Below are 25,097 nucleotides of genomic sequence, written 5' to 3'. Positions count from 1 at the left end.
GGCAAGAAACGTGAAGTAAATGTCCATGTTTTGTTTGGGTTGGTGCACATTTAAAAGGAGTACGAGAAGCAGCTAAGAAATTGACGGGCTTGACAGCTTGGGGATGGGATTGAGTAATTTATGTAAAGATAGGAACTAAAACTACGACAGAGTGGCCAATTGTTCTGTCACAAAAAGATCTGCAAGCCATTGCATGGGTAGAGCAACCGTAGTATTTTGCTAGATTTAGAGCAGGAGAAACTTACGGAATTACATTTTATGTGGCCCTGCAGCATTGCCACAATTTCAATTTATTTAAAAATGATACCCATCTGTTAGGTTTTAAAAAAAGTAAAGTGATTACTGAAACCCTTTGTATCAGAAAGTTGTATGCTCTTGTTTGCTGTGGAATTGCTTTCTGCAAACAGATGGTGTGTAATACAAGGAAGTGAACTATTCCTTGTATTATAACAATGAAAAGGAATCTATGAAAATGCCTTCGTCATCATGTTATCGCCCAATAAAGTGCATTATCAAACTCTGAAGAGCCTCAGCATCAGATAGTTCAGTGCCGAATGGCATTCCAATAGTGGAAACCAGCTTCTTCCAGTATTAGGACTGCTTAATATGGGGACTTCATTCAATGATTTCAACAGATGGTGTCTACAATGAACTGAAATGTGTGGTTCAGAATAGTTATGGTCCAATCTTCGTTCCCCTCCCCCCAGATGCTCTGGACACTCATTGGCTCCAGCCAGCATAGTCAATGGGAAGGATCATGGTAGTTGTAGTACAAAATCTTTGGCGAGCTGCAGGTTGCAGACCTCTAGACTAGTTCATCAGTGCTATTAATCCATAGGTCCAAAGCAAGCTCGTACTCATTGATCACAACACACTAGCGTCACAGCAGCAAACATGAAGAAACCACAATTTGGCTTGCTCAAATCAATGAAATTCTGTGGGTCCTGACATTGCAGTTGGAGGATTCACCTGTACTGACATGTGTGGGCTATTTCCAGGCACATTAAAAGCAGCTGTGCAGTTACCTGTCATTCATGAAACTACAGTCTCCTGCAGGAGTGCTGCATGCATTACTTTAGTGAACAGTTTACTTATTTCTGAGCATTTTGAAGGAACTTCACATAAGGTTTCAGGTAAAAACACACTTCCTTTATGAGAATAGTTGCATACAAAACTAAATATCCATATGAAGTTGAAGCAGACACTTGGGATTGGTAGCTACATCATGGTGCTATAAAACAGCTATTCCTCCATTTGACAGAGTGGTGAAGAAGGAAAATCCTAGTGTCCCTTCCCTCCTGATGGGGCCCCAACCGGAAGAAGCACCCCTGATAGAATAGCCATCGACCGTACACGGTTGCATCAATCCACACTGCTCCCAGCATAAGCATGCACCACCAACAGTACCCAGCCACATGACCATACAACCCTGCAGTGGCACAAACTCTATCCAATCCAAGCAACGACCACCAAGACCGAGCTGGAGATTATATAGACCAAATCGATTGACGTTCCTGCAAGCTATGCTGCAGGTCGTTCAAGACGCCATGACGACATAGCCACGTTAGACAAAAGCACACGTGCAACCTGCACAGCCAGGACACACCAATCTACATGAAGGACATACGCACACAGTTCTATGAGCTACAGGACAGTGACATACATACTGTCTGCATGTTTATTATTTTGGTCCATGGGCTCACCAAAGCACAGCAGAAACACAAGACGCTAGAAGAGCTCATGTATATGCTTGCAGATGCTACACGCTATTAACCATATGGATGGACAGGAGCACTCAAGGAACCTGACCAACCCTGATATGCCTTTAACCTAAGGACTATTAAGTCGAATGAATAACCGGAGCCGAAGTAGGCCTCGGACAAATCCAGTGCACTAGAATTCTCTCACAGAAATCCCAAAGCTGTTGTGCAAAGCAGAATAGACTGGCAGAGGCCTCAGCCACCAAGGCCATGATGTTGCAAGTGACATTACTCACCCACCGTGCCACAATGAGCTCAGCTACAGGAGAGAATATCCCAAGCTGAAATACAAATCAAAGTAATTTGGCCTCACCAGCAGTCGCCTCAGACATGATCCGGCTGACCCGACATGATACCAAGGCCTGGAAGCTGGGAATATGCAGCCGTCTCACGGCTGGGACCGAGCTTGCAACACATTTCAACAATCCATCTACAACACGCGCTGGGACTGGACCGCTCACATGACATTAGTAGAAGCCCCCATTGTTACACTTTCACATAGTCACACCTTGCTGATACACACTGTACGTAAGCAGCCATCTTGCAGGCTGGGAACAACGGTAGTCCCAGGCGTGGGGGCCCACAGCCTGACCAATGAGGACACTGGGGATAGGAGCTGGCAGTGGGAATCCCAAGCCAATTATTGGGGTTTCTAATGTAACAATATTCAGGTAACAATTTGTTGGGAAGGTCCAAGTACACCACTTGACACCGTATTCACCACCAACAACACACACACTATATGTTCATATACTGGACCTACCACTGGAAGCCAACCCGGAGTGACATTGGGTTCAGGGATGGGTTTTGACAAGTGACGCCGATTGTGACGTCACACGTACAGAAATGGCCTGTGAGCCCAAATCGGCGTGATGTGCCTGGAATGGTTTTTGCTCCATGCGTATGATCCCTGCTTGTTTGTCATAGTAAAACCACAGTAACCCTTTGCTCCTTGTGTGGACCTCGGCTTCTTTGGGACATTGGAAGGAGTTGGGGCCTTCTTAGAGCTGGAGGTCTGCGGATCCTAGGTACGGCTCTGCCAGCCCCAAAATCTACCCCAATAGTGGCCAAAGCATACATTCAACAAAGTTTGCATTTACACACTCACTTTATGAGGCGGTACACAATCTGGAGTTCATGCACTTTGATTCAGTTTAGAATAAGAGAAATAAGCATTGCAGTGAAACAGGAAACTAACTCTTTTCTATAACCTTAAATTGCACAGCTTAGCCAATCCTTCAGTTCTAGGTCCCTTCTATCCTCATCTAGCTCGATTCATCTTCCACCTTAAACAAATATTCTACTAATGGTCCATCGCAAGACACCACAGGCCTTAACCATGCTTTAAAGAGAATCTTGTCCTATTTTGGACCGAGCCGGTCAGGCAGCGTTTGGCCACTTCGTAGCATCTAGCTTACAGGGTCTCCCCATTATCTTAAAATGGGCATTAAACTCCTCCTCCCAGTGTGTATATACCGATCACTGTTCTTTCCCGTAATGCACGGATGCCAGTGATGGACATCAAACTTGCAGGTAAACAATCTACTGCCAACTGATCAACCAGTATTTCATGTCCAGGAGTGGATATGTGGAAATAACCTGTGCCTGATTGCAGCCACCTTTGAAATGGTGTATCTGGCTCCCCTATGCACATTTGCAGTGGGCCTCCTTTGAGCCAGACGACCATGATGGTTACCCTCGGCAAGAAACAGATATTTGTCAAATATCCTCTACCCAAGACTCCTATCCAGCTGTACATGGAGTAATGGGCATTTCCCGAATAAAACGGAGGTCCTTACAGCATTGGTACTTTTAAGGGTGAACGAGTGTAAACGTCTGAGCCTCCCCAAATGTGCACTTCGCCACTTACTAGGTTATACAAAAAGCAGCTATGCTAGTCCTAGGCCTTTGGCCTCAAGACTACAACATGCCTACTCAAATCACTCCACCAGCTCACAGCTGTGGTAGACACCACCTTCAAAACACTTATTCCCACCCAGTTTACCAGGTTACCTACAGCACATGGTGACAAAATACTGAGTGGCCAGGTCTCGAGATCTAACTGTGGGTCTCGTATCGCAGGAAGCTTGAGGAAGGATTGAGTTCAACCAAAATCTGGTAAGTCCTTAGGTGAGTATTCCCTCCTGTATCAAGTCCGATGCTCACCTTCTCCCCTTTTGCAGGAGCCGATTCGCTGCCGGTGTCGAAACCGCTGTTCATGGTAAGGCCTCGTAAAGTTAAGTGGAATAGGTGTGGCACTGGGTGAAGCGGAGTGCTTCTAATCGTGTCTTTCCCCTTTTTGCAGGTGCCGAGGTGCGGCAAGCTTTGTAGCCGTTTCTGCACGTGGTGCGGCCACGATAAGGTAAGAGAAAGCAGCGCTGCGGCGAGCGTTGTGGTGCGCTGCTAACCTTGTGCTTTTCTTTTGCAGGATTGTCGGAAGAAGGTTTCCCGAGTGCAGGATTCCGGTGAGTAAAGCTTTGGATGCTTGTCTTTTCTCTCCTTTTGTCTTTCAGGTGTTCCAGGAGCTGCGGGCGTGTCAGGAGCCAGGATGCAGGAGCCGACTCGGTGAGCGTCCTGCTGCTGATGCAGAATAACGCGAAGCACGTGAATTCCTTCGGGCGTGGTTTAAATAGCAGAGGAGTGCTTCAGGTGAGCATCCTTCCTCCGGCCCCACCAAGGTAAGAAAAAGAGTTCCTGAAGAGGAAAAATAGTTCCTCCCAGCCTAAATGGCTGGAGACCTCAGCCAGACTGGATTTCTCTGGGTGAGTAAGCAGCATGGTCTGCCTCAGGTAAGTCCACCCAAGCATTATGACATGTTTTGACCAAATGAGCCTGGCGCCTATGGCGCCAGGACTGAAGCCTTTTATGAGCCTGGCGTCAAAGGCGCCAGGACGTGGTCCAAAGGGCCCCAGTAGCGGTCTGCTGGATCCGGTGATGTGGGTGATAGGTCTGCTTCCGGGGACGCTGGGCCTGGCCTGGCTCCCCGGGAGCAGCCATCACTCATGCCTTTAGGGAAGAACGCCACTACCTATTTCAGGAAAGGTCAAACTCCCCTTCAAAGACACCCTTAACACCAGATGACTCAGTTCCCCACTTTCATATGTCCCCCTCATTCCCCATAACTTGTTAGAGGAATGCTCTGGACCACTTCTTGCCAACTCCAGATGTACAGCTTTCTGTTAGCAGTAACCCTTGTCTGCTGCCCTGGCATCCCATTTGCACTCATCTATTCTGTGGTGCACCGGACAAGTAGCTCTTCCTGCACCCTCTGCTCATTGTTCTTGCATTTGCTGAGTTTCTGGGTTCTCCTGTGAACCATGCAGTGTCTCCTCCACCTAGCACTTATGAGATCTGAATGTTAAAAAGCTGCATTTTACACTGGTGGTGCCACAAAGTGGCTTCAAAGGGAGGCTAACAAATTAACTAAACTGTTTACCTTTTAAGTTAATACCATGCAGGGCTGGAACCTAGTTTAATCCAATTTCCTACCTACTCTTAAACGTTTTCTATAAGTAGAGTTCATGGGTCCTTTCCTGGACAATATGTACCAGCAGTTAAGAGAATTAATCTGCAGATTTAATTATCGTTTAACAGAGCTTTCATAATATCCAACTGAAGGCTTATTATACTGCCCTCTGAATGATTCAGGTTTAAGTCTACACAGGTTTAGATCCATACAGTGACATGCAGGATACAGATTTCAGTAGCAAGCACTTTCCCTCAGGAGCACTCAGTGGCTAATAAGGGTTACTTAAGGGTCAGACAAGGACTTCTGACACTGGGGGGGGAGGGGGGGGGGAACATGGCTGTCATCAGAAATCAATGCATCGTTTCAGAATGGGTTTCCCACTTTCACTTCTGCTAGCAGACCATAGCAGTCTTCTTTGCCAGCTCTTGCTGTTGAAAAGGAGGATTTACAAACGTTTTAAACAGAGGACATGCACATTCACCTGGACAGGAACACAACACCAAAATACAAGCCAAAGCTCTGCGTGACTCTCGGAATCTTCACGGCTATGGCCACACCGTCTTATCAAGTAAAATGACCGACTATTTCAGGGCCCCTTCTGAATGTAAAATATTATCCATTATGCGTAGATCTTCAGAGTTTTACTGTGTGGCTTCATGCACGATGCCAGATTTTGGAAGATCTCATGATTCTATGTGCATGATGCACTTGTTTCGAATAGCATTTCCAAAGGTATGTTGCACCCATTTAGCAAGTAAGGACCAGCCAGAGCTTGCAAAAGGAACAAAGGATGCTGGATATGGCGGGTATAAGTGTGGTACTTTGTGAATGAGGCCCCGAGATGTGCTTGGATAGGACACCAAAAGAAGCACCCTGGGGGCGACTGTGCGAAGCAGGGTAGGTTGATAAAACCTGTATCTCCTGGAACCTTCACACAGATGGAAAATGGCTCTGCCAAAAGCTGGGCCCTGAAGGGCAAGCTTAAGCATTGGAGGAGATTGGAGCAGGTACACATTTTTGGGCTGAGGGGAGGGAGAAGGTAGTCTGTCATTAACAATGCGTTTATAAAGGCTGATAGTACTATTTTGTATGGATATAAAACAGACCAATTACACCATGTATTTGCATATTGTATGAAGTATAATTAAACTGTATTAAATAGGTTGCACCAAATGACAAATTTGGCAATACAAGTAGATTTAAACCTTGTAGGCTGTGAAGGTTAAAATTAAAATGTGCCACGCATGCCCTAAAGAACCTAAATTACAAGTAGCATTTGTGGGCTGAATCGAACGGGAGTAAAATATATTTGGAGCAGAAACGAAGAATTGAAAAATACTTACTGGTAGGATTTGGAAATGCTTGATTTTCTGGTGATGAGACAGTGTAAGGACAAACGCTTTTGGATTACTCTGGCTGTCTCGAAGGAGGAAGAGTCTGCAGGTACAACAAAAACTACCATGAAAATGCAATTTTTCATTGTGAAATGTAAACCAACACCAAATCTAGGAACAAATTTATTTTATTTAATTTGTGTTGGTTTAAATTAACATTTACAAACTTAAATATCACACAAATACAATAAAAGATAAGAAAATGTTATAGAACATTAAGAAAAGAATTCTGTAAAATAATTCACAGACATTGAATAAGAAACTCAAGATTGCCAGCTTCAAGGAGACTGATTTCCCATACAACAGACCTCTATAAAAAGTACACATTCCATGGAAATTGCACATTTTCCAAAATATTCAATTCTTTGCGGCCTAAGAGCTTTGCGGTACAACAGTAGATGCAACAAGTTTTCAGTTTCTGATGTTTGATTGCAAAATCGACACAAATTGGCTCAAATTGCACTTTTCTAATAAATAAAATTTAATACGTAGATAAGGCATTCATTCTACAATGCATACAATTATTACAAAGTTGTTTGCTAAGAAAACGGCACATATGATTCAGCATGTCCCAGTTTTTTCTGGGGAAATACAATATGCTTGTAAAGAACACATTACGAACAACGGTTTCTTTTGCTTTGTGTGGGTTCGTTAGAAGGGTTTCAAGTGAAATATTCAGGTCAGCTAACCTAGACAAACCTTCATTAATATACTCAAAAATAAATCAATTTTCTAAAGAGACCTTCTTGCACATCCCTACTCACAGAATAAAGATTTCCCTTGGGGTTCATATAATATTTCCTAAATAGCAACAGTCTGCATCAGACAACCCAGCTCTGAAACGATTGTAATCCCAGTTCATATCTAACAGCACTAATAGGGATGCTTTTTGATAAGTGATAATAGACCGATCTCCATATTGGAGCCTCCAAGACATGAAGTTCTGTCCAAATCCAAACTGGGAAAACTTCTAAACCATATGTCAACCTAGGTAAAACCTGAGTAAACAAAATGTATTTGTGGGAAGGACAAAAAAGGTAGTCTACCTTTGTTCTATTGTCTAATCAAGACCAAGGTTTTCTCCCTCACATAGCTCCTATAAAAACTCTTGGGTTTAATAGGAAAACCCAAATAAAACATGGAGGATTTCATTTGCAATTTTTTTTAACCAATTGACCAGGAAAAATATTTACCACCGGTCTGTTTACCCATCTGCTGGATTACAGACCTATGCAGATTAAATGGTCAAATTATTTTTGTCCATATAGATTCCAAATGCCAATAACTGCTGTAATCCAATGGGTGTATAGTCAAAAACGAGAAAGTCGTCTGCATAAGTGGCCCATATGATTGTTTCCCTGTCCACTCTTGGAGGAACGAATGAGGCCACAGTCTCTCCTATAGCTGCGACAAATATTAAAGAGGCAGGGTACCAAGATGCATCCCTGCCTTAAACCATTCTTCGTGGACATTGGGCTAGATAAACCCTCGCTATTCAACCTCACTTGGATACAGGAAGATTTGTGAAATATAAAAAGGCCATCAGATAGTCCAAGTTTGGAGAGTTTCTTCCCCCCAACTCTGTGGAAGAAACTTTATTGGACATCACAGATGAATCCATGGATACAATATAAACAGGGGGGTGGGGGGTTAACTCCTTCAATGCAGAGTTCTGTAGATTATTGAGCAAGACCCAAACACAATCAGTTCCCATAGATTATCGAAAGCCTATTTGGTACGGACTGAATACCATTAGTGCACTATGTGCTGCAGGATCAGTGCTGCAAAGATTATTGAATCCGCGTCCATTATGGATATATGGCGATAGTTAATAGCAACCCTTTAATCCCTCTTTTTAAATATAGGAATTACATACGTCTTCCATGAAATAAGTAATGTCCTAGTGGAAATGATGTCTTTAAATATTATAAGGTGGTCAGTCAAAAGGGCGAAAAAAAATATCGAATGACAAAAATCTCAAAAAATCGAAAAAAAAATCTAATTTTTTATTTATTTATATGTATTTTTGGGGTCAAGTAAGTAAAAAAAGGGGTAAAATAAAAAAATGTAAAAAGGGGGGTTGGGGGAACCCCCCATTTAAAAAAAAAAACGTATTGAAAAAAAAATTCGATTTTTTTTTCCGAGATTTTTTGGTTCAACCTTTTTTTTCGATATTTTTTTTTCGGTCTTTTCACTATAAACCATATTATAAGTAGTATTTTTGACCAAAGTGTTGAATTTTGTTTAAACAGTGTTTGCCTAGGCATTTGGTCCACAGGACTTTGATGGATTAGACTTTACAATCGCACCTTCAATATCTTCTGCAGACAAAGTTAAAGGCCAGTCAACGTTGGATAGAAAACAGTGTTTAACAGGTAAGTGTGGTTTAGTCTCATACAATTGCGAAAAGTGAGTACCCCAAGATTCTTCAGCTATTGAGTTGATTTGGCTTACCATTTGTGTCGACTCAATCCCATTAAAGATCAGAAAGGTTAATTCTGACGACTTAGAGCTGCCAACATATCCTCATCACCGTCCTGTTGATACAATTGGTGATTGTATTGCTTTCACCTATTTTTCAATTTCTGTTTAGAATACTTAATCAGGTATATTTTTAGAGGAAGCCTTGAACATACACATTTCTTTACGACATGCTTTCAACTCTTGAACCAGTGGGTCATACTTGTGACTATGTTTAACCTTTTTCTGTTGCCCTTTAATACAAGGGAATGAATCCAACTCAGTTTACCTATGGCCCATGGTTAAAAATGTATAGGTAAACAATTTAGTTAGTCTTCTAAGAAACAATACTAAAGACAACCATATAAAAAGGCATAACAATAATATTATAAAAATGAATTTAACAGGTGTGGTTTAGTAGTGACCATCTTGTGATGATGAGTTCCTCTAAATTGAATATCTGAATCGGAAGCTACTGCAAACAGGTTATTTGTAACAAAAATATAGTTTATGGTCGATACAGAATTTCCACTCCACATGTAGGTGCCTGGATATAACCATGTGGTTTAGATAACATTTGCAGTCCCCAGTGTTCTATTGTATGACGCCACCTTAGGCCTTGAATAGATTTCCTCCTAGAGGAATTCATAGATCTACTCTGTTCAGCCTGGGCATTATCCTCTCTACCCCAATTCATTAATTGCATTCGAAGAATCAAGATATTCGATGTCAAAATCACTGGTATAGTGGCAACGAGAATTAAAATCTCCAGCAATAATGCGGTCCCCACCAGGAAAGTAACGAAACCAGGTTTCTAATGTTTCATTTACAAGTCCAATCATAGGATCAAGGTTGTCAATGGGGTTACAATAAAAATTAACCAATATTCGCTACCCACAAGTATTCCCCTTGCCACTTTACATTGACCAATAATCTGTAGGTTAGTTTCTCAATAGCAATTAACAGGCCCGATTTAGGACGACCGCTGGCTACTTGCATGGCTGGCTTAGTAAAGATAACATAACCAAATAGCAGCATGTCCACCATCCAAGTCTCTTGTAACTAGCCAGAATATGCTCAGAGATGGGCGCAGGAGAACCCACCCCCCAACATTCATGAAAATGAAATATTAGCCTTCCTACTAAAGAGGACTCTAAAAGTTCCCTTAGTTTTGAGACGGCATTTCTTAACGAACATGCCAGTCCACGCCAATCAATGTCCCACTCATCTTTTGGTCCAGACAGCACATGGGTGGTGTACTGATCCTTTCAGATGTTGGGCTGTGTCCTATTACAGGGACCATGGAGTCAGCTGCCACACCCCTGTTGTCCGAGTCGTGAGGAATGGAACCAGATCATAGACCAGTCGTAAATTCAATGCTTCATTTAGTATTAATTTATAACAATTCACGACGGGCTCACTAATTTAACAATCATCTTTTTAGATGAATGAAATCAATTTAATGCAATCGAGGCAACGCCGGAAATTCATTAAAGAGAGCCAGCAAGTTCCCTCTATTAAAGTGAACTTGGACCTCCTTCGTTAAACATAGTTAATTATCGCACTGAATTCATCGGGAAAAATAGGATCTCAGGAATTGATTGCAGGTTTCCCCAACATTATGGCGGGAATTCTTAAATATGATGCTTATAGGTATGTTGGTGGGATTTGTCACTACCGGACCTTGACTTGGAGCATCTCAACTTCCTCCCCCATTCTGGGAGTTTTTCTCCCTTAGCCACTTGCCTGGAAACCCGATGGTCCAAAGCTGACTCAAGAACCGGTTGGGCAGATTTGATTAAAAATATATGTTTTACAATGAATTGCTCTTATTTTTTTACTTCTGTGAGCTGAATGGGGCGGTGGACCTTCTCCAAAATAATACATTTACTATGTGATTGATGTTCCCCTCTACCATAATCCCTAGGTGGTTCGTCCAAAGCTGCTCTCTCATTATACGCCAATTCATGGTCCCTATGCAAAGTGCCTTCACTAGTTATTATTTGGCCAAAGTGAACCTGTGGATCCTCTGTTTGCCATAGTCTCTTTGGCTTTATTCAGTTATTTAAAGATTTCAAAAACAGTCAAACTGGTGATGTCCCCACTACCTATCTTAAGTTTCATAGCATCTTTTAACCTGGGTTCACAGGCTGTCTGTGACGGAGTCCACCTGAACACCTTTCTCCCTCTGACTTTTCATAGGGACCTGCCCCAGTGTCACCGACCTAGGTTGTGAATCACTTTGTTCTCTTCCACATTCTCAATAATCTATGTCTTCAAGATCAGTCATCACCAATGTTTTGAGAAATAGTGTGCAGGTATTTACGAGAGCTCATGTTTATGTTTTCGTGCTGCATTATTCAGATATTTGTTATTCTTCCTAGCTTTTTCTACCTTTGTTTTTTCTTGAGTAGACTACATTAATTGCCCATCAACAGGAGCTGCATCACTCGGGGGTATCGTCCTGACCCATAGAAGCCCCCAGTGATTCTGTGTCTGGGACACCAACAGGGGAGGCTAATTTTGGAATAGCATTGTCAGCAACTAATTCAAAGTGTATAATGCCCAAGGGCTGTAGGGCGCCTGTAACAGTCCATAAGTGGAAGCAATTGTTTCAGCAAATGTGCTCTTCTTCGCAAGAGTCAAGGTGGCCAAGTGAGAGGAAATCTTGTAAATATTTTGAATGGACCTTTTACTCTAGGGCAATTTCCGTCTGAACAGTAACCAGGGCAGAAATAATCACTATCCTGCTTGGCGAGTGGACGTACCAGTCTAAGGAAAAGTAAATCTAAATTCATGCACTCCCTCCTCTTGTAGGTGTTCAGAGAGTGCCAATAACGACACCTCACCGGTTGAGAAGAGGGTCAGAGTATTCATAAAGCAGTCATTCCCCGCTCCTGGAGAAGCAGGCATTTGGTCATGTATTTCTTGAGGCAGTATCTCCAGGTTTACCCCGGAAGAGAATGCAATTGTCTGCCAGCGTTTTTACCTGCACTGTATCATTGGAAAAATCATGACGCTGCTGCTAACCTCCCTTCTGCCTGGCTCAGATTTGTTAAAACCTTGGGAGATGGGGGTGGGGCGGTGCTGTTGCGCACACAATGGAATGCAGCTTGTGCATTGGTGATGGAACGGCTGAGAAATATCGTGAAGCCTCACCGCCTCGGCTGCGATATGCAGGACCTCCAGACGTCTCCGGGTCAATGCGCGTGGCAACCGGCGCAGGAAGTAGGGCCGCCACGGGTGCAGGGAGACACTACTGCTGCCACATGCACCAGCCAGGACTTACTCCGCGAGAAAGTCGCAGGTGCTCCAGTGGTCCCGTCAAGCACCTGCCTGTGGTCGCAACCCAACGGCTGGCCCCGACTCTCCACTGCATTTAGCCGGTAAGACGCACCAATCTTCCCATACGCAGCGTCCGAAGGGACAGGCGCAAGCCCACACCGCAAAAGCCACTGCTCAGCTGCAGCATACATTCACGTTCAGTGGCACAATGTAATATGCCACAAGCCTGCGACTGCCAGGGTACCACGGGATAGGCGCCAGGGCCGCCCACACAGGAGAGAGTACAGCAGGCACTGTTCTCCTAGACTACGGGAAACACTACTGCAGCAGGGTGGATGAACCGCAGCGGATCTTTGCAGTAGTCACGGCACATTGCTCTCCACGTCCTCACCAAGTGGAGGCTTCAGGGAAGAACTCATAATATGCCCCATGGTGCGACCAGACATCGTTTAATGTCTAGAAGTACACGGAACACAAACCCTAACAGAAACGGCCCAGCCGGGCTACACCAGGCAACATAGTGAAACATCAGACAGTCATTCAAAACAAGCGTCCCAGGAGAAGTGAAGCAACCCCCCCCCCCATCACCGACGAGATGCATGCATACAGATTCTCCTGTGCCACCCCTCCCCCGGGTTGTGAGCAAGGGGGGCGCTCCCCACGACAGTGCACTACCTAGGGGAACACCAAAAGGTAGCAACGTTGCCCCCTCCCCAACGGAGGAGGAACCCCACTGTGCAAGAGGGCAGAGGAGACAGAAGGCCCTAAGCAACACCCAAGTACTTCCTAAATTTTAGTTAGTTTTAGGACACATTATCTACGCAACCTCACAGTGAAACCACTCAAAGGGGAGAGCCATGACTAAGATGAACTGAGATCCGGAAATAACAGCCACGACGCAATGAATGTTTAACACCCACCAAAGACATCGGATACGTGGAATGCACTCTGTAGCGAGCTTCACAAGCCGACGACTCGCGCACTCACCAACTTAGCCAGAACGGCTAACTGTTACAGTGAGCATATATAGTTTGGACCTATAGAGGAAGCATCTGTTCAATCATAACCAAGTACTCCCCAAAACAACGCATCCCTACAGCACAGGATTAACTGCTCCCAGCGAACATACACCAGGTGAGTAACTCGCCCTACTGTGTAACCAAAGACTAGCGCCTGTGTGGTGCTGGACGACGCCAAAAGGACTGGGCCCTAAGAAAGGTAAAGGGGCCATAGAAAAATTCACTACGCAAGGGAAGAAAACCCCCGTGGAAAATATGGCTACCCGTCAGGTCCTGACAGCGGAATCAACCGCAGCGGCATTTGACCATGGACCCGCAGGCAGTGTTTGCCGCAATGCAACAGGGCTTCTCGGCCCCCAACGAGAAACTAAATGGAATCACGGCGAACGGGGCAACCATTAAAAATCAACTAGAGAAGGCTACGGGCCGCATAACTGAGGCCGAAAACTGTATCAGCACCACAGAGGATGTGCGAAAGATCTTGGAACCGTTGAGCTTAAATGTGAATATTTGTAAGCCAGATCACAGCGTAATAATATATGCATCATCAGGGTACTGGAGGAGGCCCTCAAGGGCCCCATGGAGGTTGCTGTGGAAACACTCCTGAGAGATCTGTTGGGGGATCCTGGCTGGTCGCCAATGTTTGTGGTGGAGCGAGCGCGCAGGACAATGGCACCTCGTCCCAAACCTGGGCCTTCCCCAGGCCCATTATCGCCCACATAATGAACTACAGAGACCAGGATCTGCTGTTGAGGGCAGCACGGGACAAACAAAAACTTAGATGGGAAGCCAATACTATTCATATATTCCCGGACTACACATTGGCGGTACAACAGGAAAGATGCTCCTTTACCGGCGTCAAGAAATTACTACGAGAGAGGCAAGTGCCATATGCGATGCTTTACCCCGCAAGGCTGAGGCTGCAACACAAACATTTTTTCACGTTCCCGGGGGAGGCACTAAGTTTCATCGAGTCAAGCATACCGCTCCCTGAGCGGCAGCCGAGGCCTGACGTCGAAGTATAAGACGTCAAAACATGGGCAAACACCACTCAGAAATACGAAAACATTGAAGGGAGAGATGCCATAAAAGTTGTAGAGTTGTTTATGTTTTACATAAGTGATGTCAACTGTTAATAATTGCAGTGGAAAGTTGATATCAATTTTGAGAGAATTGTGGGGTTCCACGAAATTCAAAATGTGTTATAGGAATAAGCAGTTTGTGACGGCCGGCAAAAGACATTACCTGGCCCCCGACGTCGCGGCAGACACCCCCTGTTGCAGACGCATGATGGGAGTTATTGTAAGGGGGGTTGTGGAACGGGACATAGTTGAGGTTCGGGGAACTGCGAGGGCTGGAGAGGGAGGAGGGAGGATTAAAAATACAAAAACCACAGGCAATGACATGCGAAACAATCGAGTGCACACACTCAACGAGACACATGCACATCAAAATACATCCAAGTGACCATGGCTAAAGGGACAGAGGTCATCACCTTACTGAGCTCCAATGCATGGGGCCTGGGCTCACCGATAAAAAGAAGGAAACTCATGACATATTAATAAACTAGGCCCCAAGATTGTACACCTCCAGGAAACGCATCTAATGAACGATCAGGCAGTAAAACTGGCACCTGATTGGTGTCCACAGAGATACTATACGTCATATTCTAGCTGATCCAGGCGAGTAATAACATTGATACATAGGTCCGTCCCATTCACACACCGGAAGACAGTGATTAAGGTCGATATGTCCTCGTACATGGTCACAAAAGAGAAAGAAAAATTGCTTGTGAATGTATATGGTCCAAATATTGACGACCCCGCCTTTTACAATGCATTGTTTGGCAAACTATCGAGGTACCCTACAGCACACACACAATATGCGGCGGTGACACCACCATCCTTGACACAGCTAGATCGCACATCAGAGCAACCCAGGGCTATGACTAACGCGGCCCGCATGATACTGGCCCACATGTCTAACCATGGCGTACATTACACGGAACAGGTGTATACCTACTACTCTTCAGTGCACGACATGCATTCGAAGACAGATGTATGGTTATTGTGCCACAAAATTATCAACTGGGTCACCAGTGTCTGGATATACCCAAGGACGTGCCCGGACCACTCCCCAATACAGGTAACGATACGGGTCCCTGACCTAAGAATCTACCGCCCCCTGTGGAGGTTCAAGGCAACAGCCCTGACAGACCACTTTTACAAATCCACTCTAATCCAACATATAGAGGAGTACTTCTCCCATAATGAAGGCTCAGTGTCAACCCAGGCTGTACTATGGCAGGCATTCAAGGTATGCATAAGGGGAACTGCAATTTCTACGGGGTTTGGAGTCTTGAAGGATATCCGCAATGAACTCCAGCGGCACGAAAGGGACATTACAAGCTTGCAGGAGCAGTCTGTGCAAAACCCATCTCCCCAATTGGGGTTGGAGGTCAAGGCTGGAGGAATTCAGAAAGGCTGCAGACCGGAAGATCCAGTATTTTGATAGGCCCGCAAATGCCAGATGATACAGGGAACAGGATCGCCCTGGCAAACTTCTGCCATGAATGGTGAGGGGCGAACGTTGGAACACGGTCATACCGTGTTTAGCACGCACAGATGGTGTGGTGACAACCGACCAGGCTGAGATAGAAGACACCTATGTTTTTTATAGACACTTATACTCCCTCTCCCCCCTCCCCCGCAGAGCGAGGCCACTGAACAAGAAAGACTGCTATCTGGCTGGTATACCGACGACGCTCCTTTCGACAGCTGCCAGAGAGGCACTCAAGACCCTGATCACAGTGGCTGAGATAGCAGAGGCCATAAAAAGTTTGCCCAACAGCAAAGCTTCGGGCTCAGATGGCCCGAGCGCAGAATTCTACATAGAATGTCCTGACCTCCTCGCCCCCAAACTGCATGCAGTCTCGATGGAGGCCCTGCGATTAGGGGAACTCCTGAGCAGCACTAGAGGGGCCATAATCACCCTATTACTCAAACAAGAGAAACCCCCGGAAGTGTGTGGCTCTTACAGGCCTCTCTCGTTGATAAACACGGACACCAAGATCTTCACCAAGATACTCACATCCAGATTGACCTCACTCATGCCATACATGGTTCATGAGGACCAAGCAGGTTTTGTGATAGGCAGATCCACAGCGATGAATATACAACGCTGCCATAACATATTGGCGACAGTACCGAAGGATTTACAGGGTGTGGCCGTCACGCTCAATATGCAAAAAGCCTTCGACATGGTTTACTGGCCTTATGGATTCGGTGAAAACTTCATAAGGTGGGTCAGGATACTTTACACAAGCCCTTATGCTTCCTCTATAGGTCCACAAGCCCTTATGTGAGAATATGCATCAACGGATCACTCTCGGAGGTGCTGGAACTCCTGGGAGGTACACGTCACGGTTGCCCCTTCCCCCCCACCCCCCCTTCTCTTTGCACTAGTAATAGAGCCATTAGCAGATCTACTCTGGCCCAAATATAGGAGACTTGGTTTGATGCTAGAGGGGAGGAAGGAAATACCAACTTTCAGGAATATTTGGGCTTGAAATTAAACGTGGCTAAGTCAGAGACTTTCCCCCTGACGGAAGCGACGACCCAACCAGAGGACCTCCACAGACTCCAATGAAGCCCCATACATCTTAAATACCTGGGGGTGTGCATAGCACGAACGGCACAGCTCTCTCGCACATTGAACTATGGGACCTTGGTGGATGCCCTATGCATGAAAATAGAGTGCTGGAAGTCCCTCCCATTGTCAACGATGGGCAAGATGCCCTCAAAGATAATTCGCCCCAAACTATTTTACCTGTTTAACACAGTCCTGGTATGGCCAGGCAGGACACTTTTCGAAGATCCGGGCAGCATGGGCCTCGCTGGTATGGGATGGACAGGCAAGAGTGAGCTGGCGGGCGCTTACTGATCAGTACCCGCCCCCGACTTTGAAGTTTACTACCTGGCAGCGCAGGCGCAATACACTTCACAAAGGGCAACCAAGTACTTCAACCTCAAATGTGCTACACACGACACCGCCTCCGAAGGCGGTGTTACACCTGCAGGAAGCGGCCACGGAAGGCTCTAGGCACTACAATGCCACAGACCCAGCTCAAGTGACATGTACGGTATGGGCAAAAATAGCTGAGAAACAGGGCATGGAAACATATCATCCAAACATGCCGATCTGGCATGCCCCCCACATACCACCTACGATGGAAACCGAAGTAGTGAAACTGTGGGGCACGAGGGGTATCAATCAGATGGGGGTACCTGTTCCCCGACAAATAAAAACATCACATGGGAAGTCTAAAAGATAATAGGGTATACACCAAGGCAGATAGATATTGGTCTATATTCGAATGAGGTCGGCCTTGGACAAAATATGGAGGGTATTCCAGTCAGAACGGGCAATGCACCCAGGGTTGGGATACATGTTTACAGCAAGCAAGGGTAAAGTCACTGCCTCTACACTGTATAGACTCATACCAACAAGGAGAACTCTGGTAGCCCAGGGCGCCAGAGAGAAATGGGAAGCTGATCTCGGACACCACATCACTGACGACCAATGGGTTCAGATATGCAGCGTCACTAAGCAGATATCTTGCAACATGCGCTATAAATTAATACACTACAAAATCATGCAAAGGATACATTATACACAAGCCAAACTGAAACTTCTATTTCCAGCGGCAGATGGGCTGTGTCCGCAGTGTGAGTGTGAAAAGGCTGACACCTTCCATATGTTTGTCATGTGTGCATTTACAGGGATTCTGGGCAGAGGTATGTAGGGTGATGATGTGATGGCAGACCAACCTATTGAATAGACCCCGACGCTCTGCCTCTTGGGAGCTATAGGGAAGATGAACCCGGTATGGCACAAACTACTCAATATAGGACTGTTGCTCACTAAAAGGGCCATATTGTTAAAATGGAAAAGTAAGACCCCACCCACCAGAGCTGACTGGGATAAAGATATGATCTGGCTTAACGATGAGGAATTGTATATCAGCTTAATGAAGCCTGCAATGCGACCTAGGAACATTTGGGGCAGGTATACACAATATTTAGTGGAAAGTGAGGATCAAGACGAGGACACAATGTAATTATACTGTATGGTTGATTTGTGCAATGTGTATACAACATGTAGTTAGAACAATTAAGCTGAAACTACATGTGCATGATGCCTGTGGAAGTTTAAATAAAGTTTTTTCAAAAACTTTGGGAGACGGAGGAAGAGGCATAGCTGTTGCTCGGGAAAGACTGACGTCTGTTAGAAGCAATTAGAGGTGCTGCTTAAATGGTCTCACGAGGGGACTGCTCTTTTTCCTCATTTTAGGGTCAAACGAGAGACACCCATCTAATGTGAAATAAAAGAAGTATCACCACTTATACCCTTAGGCTATATTAAACAGTAAAAAATGCTTACTTGTCTCATGTAACCGGTGGAAGACGTGGAATAAACCTGGCTTCCCCACCCCAGCACCACAAGCCAGCAAGGAGGCACTCCGGGGCTGCGCGCAGCCGTGATTATATCGATGCTTTAGCTGACTTGTGGGCACGGCTAAATTTGTGAGTAGATTGTTTTTACTGTAAATAAAGAGATTGAAATCTCTAGCAAGTAATTATTAACAATGTAGAAGTGCCGCCGTTATGTTTGGAAATCCATATATTTCTCAGCAGGTGCAGCATCCAAAAGTCCTTGTAAAGTCTAGTCCACAGCTAAGAGCGACCCACGAGATTGCAGCTATAATACAAACTTACTCCACGGCTGCAAGTTATCCCTGCAAGGTTGTGTTCAGGTTTCTAATTATTTTTCAATCCCTTTGCTGCTGCACCATCATCTCAAACCCCACTGGCTGGTTCTTAAGGCAGAGCTATAGAAAATGCTATGTGCTGCTTCTGGTGCCTCACCTTTCGTTCTGCTTTTTATTGAACAAATCCACCCCACCACTTACTGCCTTTCCCCTCTAAGACTTGTTTTCTTCAATTCACCTTTCACTCTGGTGAACTTGACTAAGCGTTTCTCACTTTACCATTTCCCACAAACAGAGGTCTCAAAACAGGCCTACATTGAAGATGCAAAAGGAAGACACCAGTTGTTACGCTGTGTGGAGTAGAGGATGGAGAGGGATTATGTCGGCTAAAGCTTAACATTTGGCTAACACCATTTGGTAGTACCCTGTAATGCAGGACAAGGAAAATGTTTACATGCTACATGGAAGTCAACCTTTTTAAGCTGGGGTTTCGCTCATAGCCTTCACCCAACTAAATGCCACATGGAAAACATGATTCTAATCTGTACCTTGTCTTGATGCACCTTCCTTAAAATGCAATAAGGCACAGAACAATTACAAGAATAAGCGGGGCTTACTCCATTTGCACTTTGTCTGTAAACACAATCCAGTGCTTTTGTATCGCACCAGAAATTATGTAAAATCAAATTATAGTACGTCCTATTGAGGGTGTACTCTGTTCCAGGAGTGGGCCTATGGTAGACCGGCTAAGGGTGCAAGAAAATTTTAAAAAGAGGAATAGTGGAGAAAACTAAATGATGTACTAAGTAAAAACAATAAGCTCCAAAACTCTCGTTCTACCTGGACACAAACTTCATAACACCCATCACATTGGCCATTAACTAGACTTTCACTTACTTCAGCCTTTCCCTCCCTCTGTCCAGTTGCGCACTAGCTGTACTCTTACATATAAAGCCGCCCCCCCCCCCCTTACTCGCCCAGGTGCAAGGGACCATTTTTCAGAGAAGGTGAATATTTAAACTAATGTAAACCTACTATTTAAGGAATTAACAGGCATACAAAGAGGGGTTAGGAATGTTTTGCAACCACCACTAGGATTTTTTTGAAACGTGTTTCAATATGTGTTGATCGAATTAAGTGGCTATTGTCTAAATTAATTGTGGTTTCATTTGTAGTAGGAGGATGCTTGCTGCAGATTGTGGCACTTGCCATTGAACAGTCGATCGATCCACTGAGCCGATCGCCATTGGCTTAATTTGAATTACAAGTGCATACATTATGGGGAGGAAACGGTTTGCAATTAAAAAATGAAGTGTTAACAGGTGAACTATGGCAGTTTTGCACTAGAGAACCCCTATTCATCAAACACCAGCTAACGCTTAGCAATTTTGCGCTTGCTGCCATGTGTTTGCCTTTTAAAATCAGACTAAAGTAATTTCCATTACGTTCCCAAGCCTGGCAATTAGGAAATCTTGTTAAAAAACAAAAACACAAAGGGCCTCTTCCAACTCTGCGCATATCCTTTTTGGCCGTCAGTAAGGTCCAGCTCAACTCCAAACTTTCCTTGGTGCTGCACCAGTGAAAGTACACACAAATGGATCCTTCTTTAGGTCTTCCTAGGAAGCGCAGGCCACATGAGAAGATCTTGCCTAAAAACACAATCCGATTGGGCCTGCATGCCCTTAGCATCATTATGAACACAGGAAATATCATGCATTTGGTACAGCCTTACCCGTCCACCAGCCCTTGCTGTTTAATAATCTTTTGCGACTCCTCCCGAGAGATCCTCCCATGGAACCAATGTTGCGTCCTATGAATGACTGTAAAAGAGCAGAGTGAGCGCTAGTGCAACAGAATAGACCCCATGCTTCCATTTACAAGCTCAAACGTCTCAGCACTGTAACTGAGCATAACACAAACCATACAAACCTGTAATACTATAAAATGCATACACCAATACAGTATTCAATACATTGCTCCCTTACGTACAAGTGCACCATTTAAGACAGTTTATGATCCCGTCTGTGTGCAAGTTGTCAATGGTGAACAGTTTTACGCAAGTGTCCATCATTGCCCAGGTTACTGCGTGAAGCAATGCTTTATTTTTAGCATGTCTACAGCACACAAAGCTTTGGTCTCCAGGTTCTTTTCAGCCCGCTGAATAACAGGAAATTGACACTTTATACAATGAATTACGTCAACAGACGCAAAACAGGGTGTTCTGGGAGTCTACCAGCATCAGTCGCGGGGAGTCTGATTTTCTTTTAGCTCACTATCCATTTCACAGAAGAGAAATCTCACTGATGAGGCCCAACCAGGCTGAAACGCGTATCTCGGGTTGCTGTTGGTACTCTGTTCAGGAGAGAATTGCCTAGCACTTCGGTGCTTGACTGCCTTTGGGCAGGACAAAGACTGATATGTTCTGGATATTAAGCTTCTGTGAAAGGGCTATTTAGCTAAAAATTGTTGAGACTTCCCGTGACTGAAGCCAGTAGAGACTCCCAGAACCCCCCACCCCCCGTTTTGCATATTAAGTCAACAGATGACCATGAAAAGCTCTACAAATCGGACCAAATCTCTACTGCACCATGTCCTAACCATTCACCCACGCCACCTACAGTGCTTCGACACTTCCAATCATTAATTCTGCCAGAAAGAAGCACTGAACACAAAAAACCCCTGCATGAGGACTTATCGGAAGAGTGATGCCAAGAGTGACACGAACGCAGCAGGATCCCAGCCTCTAGCAGAAAAGGATCTAGAGCATGCCTACTCATGTTGCCCTCTAGACAGGCAGTCCTAGATAGCACCACTTGTGGCAAAGAAGCATTTGAGTTTGTACAAAACATGTGGCGGGCCCTATGAGAAGCCAGGACCTAGAATCTGTTTTTAGCACATTTCACACGAGGGGCGCAGTGATGGCCTTGCCATAGCAGCACAGAGTTAATGCAGAGATCTCAGTAGAAAGTGCTTTGTTGCCAAACTTTCCCACACATCGACTTGCATGCAAAAGCCATCACTGCTTCTAGGATGAAACCTGCAAATTATACTGCAGATTGAAAGGAAAAGTAATGCCCATCAAAGTTTAGCGAAATGGCCCAAACATTTGCATAGAAAAACAAAGATTTGGGGGTGTAGTGTGGGCATAAGACTGACATCTTTACCCCCACCCTGATACCTTAGGGCAGTGGTCTGCACTTCTTAACCCTCCAGATGTTTTGGACTAAGACTCTCATGATACCTCAACATAAACTTCGAAACTCCGGCACCCACCCCCCCCTCTGCCTTCCCCTCCTTCCCTCCCCACCCCCCCACCCCTCTCCCCCACCCAGATCTGCTGTAAACAAAGGAGACCAACCTCCATGAATGGGATCACATAAGATGCCAACCTTTATAATTTGTTTGCGTAACCTTAGAATTTGAGTTTGCTACCACTAAACCCTTCTAGTAACAAGTGTTCCCATGTACATCACTGCCACGTACTTGCTATGTTCGAGTTTTATAAAGCTCATTAATATGCACGTTTCCCCTATACTAGGCAAAGGAAGTCACCCCACTTACCACCCCCTCCATAAATCCATGTTGAGATCCATCACTAGATCATTGCGAATAGAAGACGAAACCAGACTACGGTAAGGATAGCAATTTACCAGACTTCTATTCCTTGCCATCATGGATTAAGCTAGTTAATGATCCCCTCAGATTTAGGCTTCCCAGATCAATTACCAGCGGTTATGCTCAATTCAAAGCTTTCCCATACATCAGTGTATAGTGCTGCACAGAGGACATAGGCAAGGTGAGGCACGCCAGGATAATAAGGTTTGAACTGCTGTGTTGTGGTTATTTTATATAAGAAAAATAAAGTGTAGAAAAGGCTTTTTGTACTTCAAAGGATTCATTAAAACTGATCAAAGCCTACAATGGATGCAAATCGCAGAAAACAAGTCCTTTATTCTCGGCATAAACCCAGTGATGGGCACATTTCACCTTTATTTTGCATCCTAAAAAGGATATGCATTTCCGAATTAGTCACTGGGCGCTTCTCCACCCCTCTGCCATTTGACGTTCTGCCTCCTAGCACATTGCTCAACACCCTTACTACCAATGCCTTCTATTGTACTCATGGAGACGGCAATCTCACAAATATTGCTAACTGTCCAGTGTTACTTTGCTCTGCTCCAAACACCCCGACCTTCTTCCCAATGTCCAGGACAATTCGGTTTTTCCATCTTCCCTATCTGAACATCCTCACCTGCACTTCAAAGATGCAGTTTCCACCCATTTCAAATGCAGGTAGAAACTATGGTGTGGCTACCTAACTTGCTGAGGTTAGACTCTCCTAGCCCCACCTGCAATTCTAGGTCAATGGAACAAGCCTTAAAACTTCAACTTGGCTCTAAACATTGAGAAATATCCTGCTTGTACTTAACCCCTCCTCCCAGCCTAGCACCACTGAAATGTGCCAATATGACCACAATGCACCATCATCTGTTAATTGCACAATCGAGAACCCCCCAAACTTGCAGCCTATAAAAATGCCTTATTTGCACTTACAATGGTGCTCTATGCTGCCAAGTCCCGCTGCAATCCGGACTTAAATAATTAGATTATTTTCAAACTCCCCTACTCTCAGAATCAAGGTGCCTCAACCCCACTATGTACTCCTCACTATCTGCCAATGACTGACTTCTACTTTACAGCCAAGATTCCCTAAAAATACCCACCAGAGTTGAGGCCCATTCTCCAGCCATCCAACCCATCATGCAACCTATGCAACTCTTGGTAGTCAAATTGTCAAAAGGTAATCCTTAGCCGGTCCCTAGCGCTCTTAATCCTCTGCCTCACTTACTTCAAAGATACCATTGTCCAACCTATCCCAAGGAAACCCTCTGCCGACGATCGGCCCCGTCGACTATTGGCCCATCTTCTGCCCCACTGCTCCAAAAATCCTGGAGTGTAGAGTTAAACATAGTCGCCAATTACCTTTGAGATAATTTGGCTCATCCCCCTGCATTGGGATTCTGTGGTCTGGGCTAAACTGAAACTGCTGACCCATGTCTATCCCCACTGCCAATCACAATCTCTACCCACTCACGTTTTTACCTGCTATACGTCTCTACAGCTTTTGACACTGGATTACTCCTCTTTGAACCCACTCCAACCTTGGTTTCCGGAACACTTATCTGCTTTATACCAATGATCAATATTTTTCCATTGCGTGAAACACTGGTTGCCACCCCTCAAGTGTTCACCAATTCTCAATCCTTGGTCTTGTGCTCTACACTTCTTGGCAACCTCATTTCTTCCTTCAGGTTCTCCCAGATCTTCTTTCCCTTTCCATACCTCAGTCCCAATCCTACGAGGATCTCATTCCTGCCACTGGATGTCACTTTGCAGCATTCTGATGGCTTCAGAAATTGGCATCCACAATGCTCCTAATCTCGCCCAAAACTTGCAATCCTATCCTTTATGGCAACCTAAAGCAAGCATTCCCTCACTGCCACCAGACCAAGTCTTCTAAACCGGTTTCATCCTTGCCTTCCATTCTATTATAGCCCTCCTGTTTGCATTTGTAACTCAGCAGACTTCATTACTGTTAATCTCTTTGGAGCATCCCTCCAATTCTTTGATCTTCCTTGACAAAAACCTTAACTTTGCAAACAAAAGCCCTCCCACCCCACTTCCTCTCACCATCGACATGCCTGTTGGCACCGTCCACTACCAGTCCTCTTTAAATGACCCCTGCAGTTCCCAACTATTTAAGAGTTAGTCCCCTACCAGAACCAGCTAATTCCATCTCTTGCTTCTCCCGTCATGTGGCCTTGTACTAGCGCCCTTCTCTATCGTTATTCCCATCTTCTATGCACATCCTCCAGATGCTGCTGCTTCCTGCCCTCACCTTTAGAAGGTTACCCCCCTGAACACAAACATCACTAGCAT

General features: G+C 45.0%; 1 protein-coding gene across 5 annotated transcripts in view; it reads right to left on the bottom strand.

Annotated features, from left to right (window-relative positions):
* Positions 1–25,097, bottom strand: part of GRB10 (growth factor receptor bound protein 10) — an 848,605-nt gene that overhangs the window by 7,455 nt on the left and 816,053 nt on the right. For all 5 annotated transcript variants that reach the window (XM_069613407.1, XM_069613409.1, XM_069613406.1 and 2 more), the window contains 2 exons: positions 20,890–20,977; positions 6,573–6,666 (listed from right to left, as the gene is read on the bottom strand). In XM_069613407.1, coding sequence (XP_069469508.1) covers positions 6,573–6,666; positions 20,890–20,977 — 182 coding nt within the window. The remainder of the gene's footprint in view (positions 1–6,572; positions 6,667–20,889; positions 20,978–25,097) is intronic.

This window comes from Ambystoma mexicanum, chromosome 5p, assembly GCF_040938575.1.
Source record: "Ambystoma mexicanum isolate Mex_15411 chromosome 5p, UKY_AmexF1_1, whole genome shotgun sequence".
Taxonomy (NCBI): Eukaryota; Metazoa; Chordata; class Amphibia; order Caudata; family Ambystomatidae; genus Ambystoma; species Ambystoma mexicanum.
This window is presented reverse-complemented; position numbering and strand designations above follow the sequence as displayed.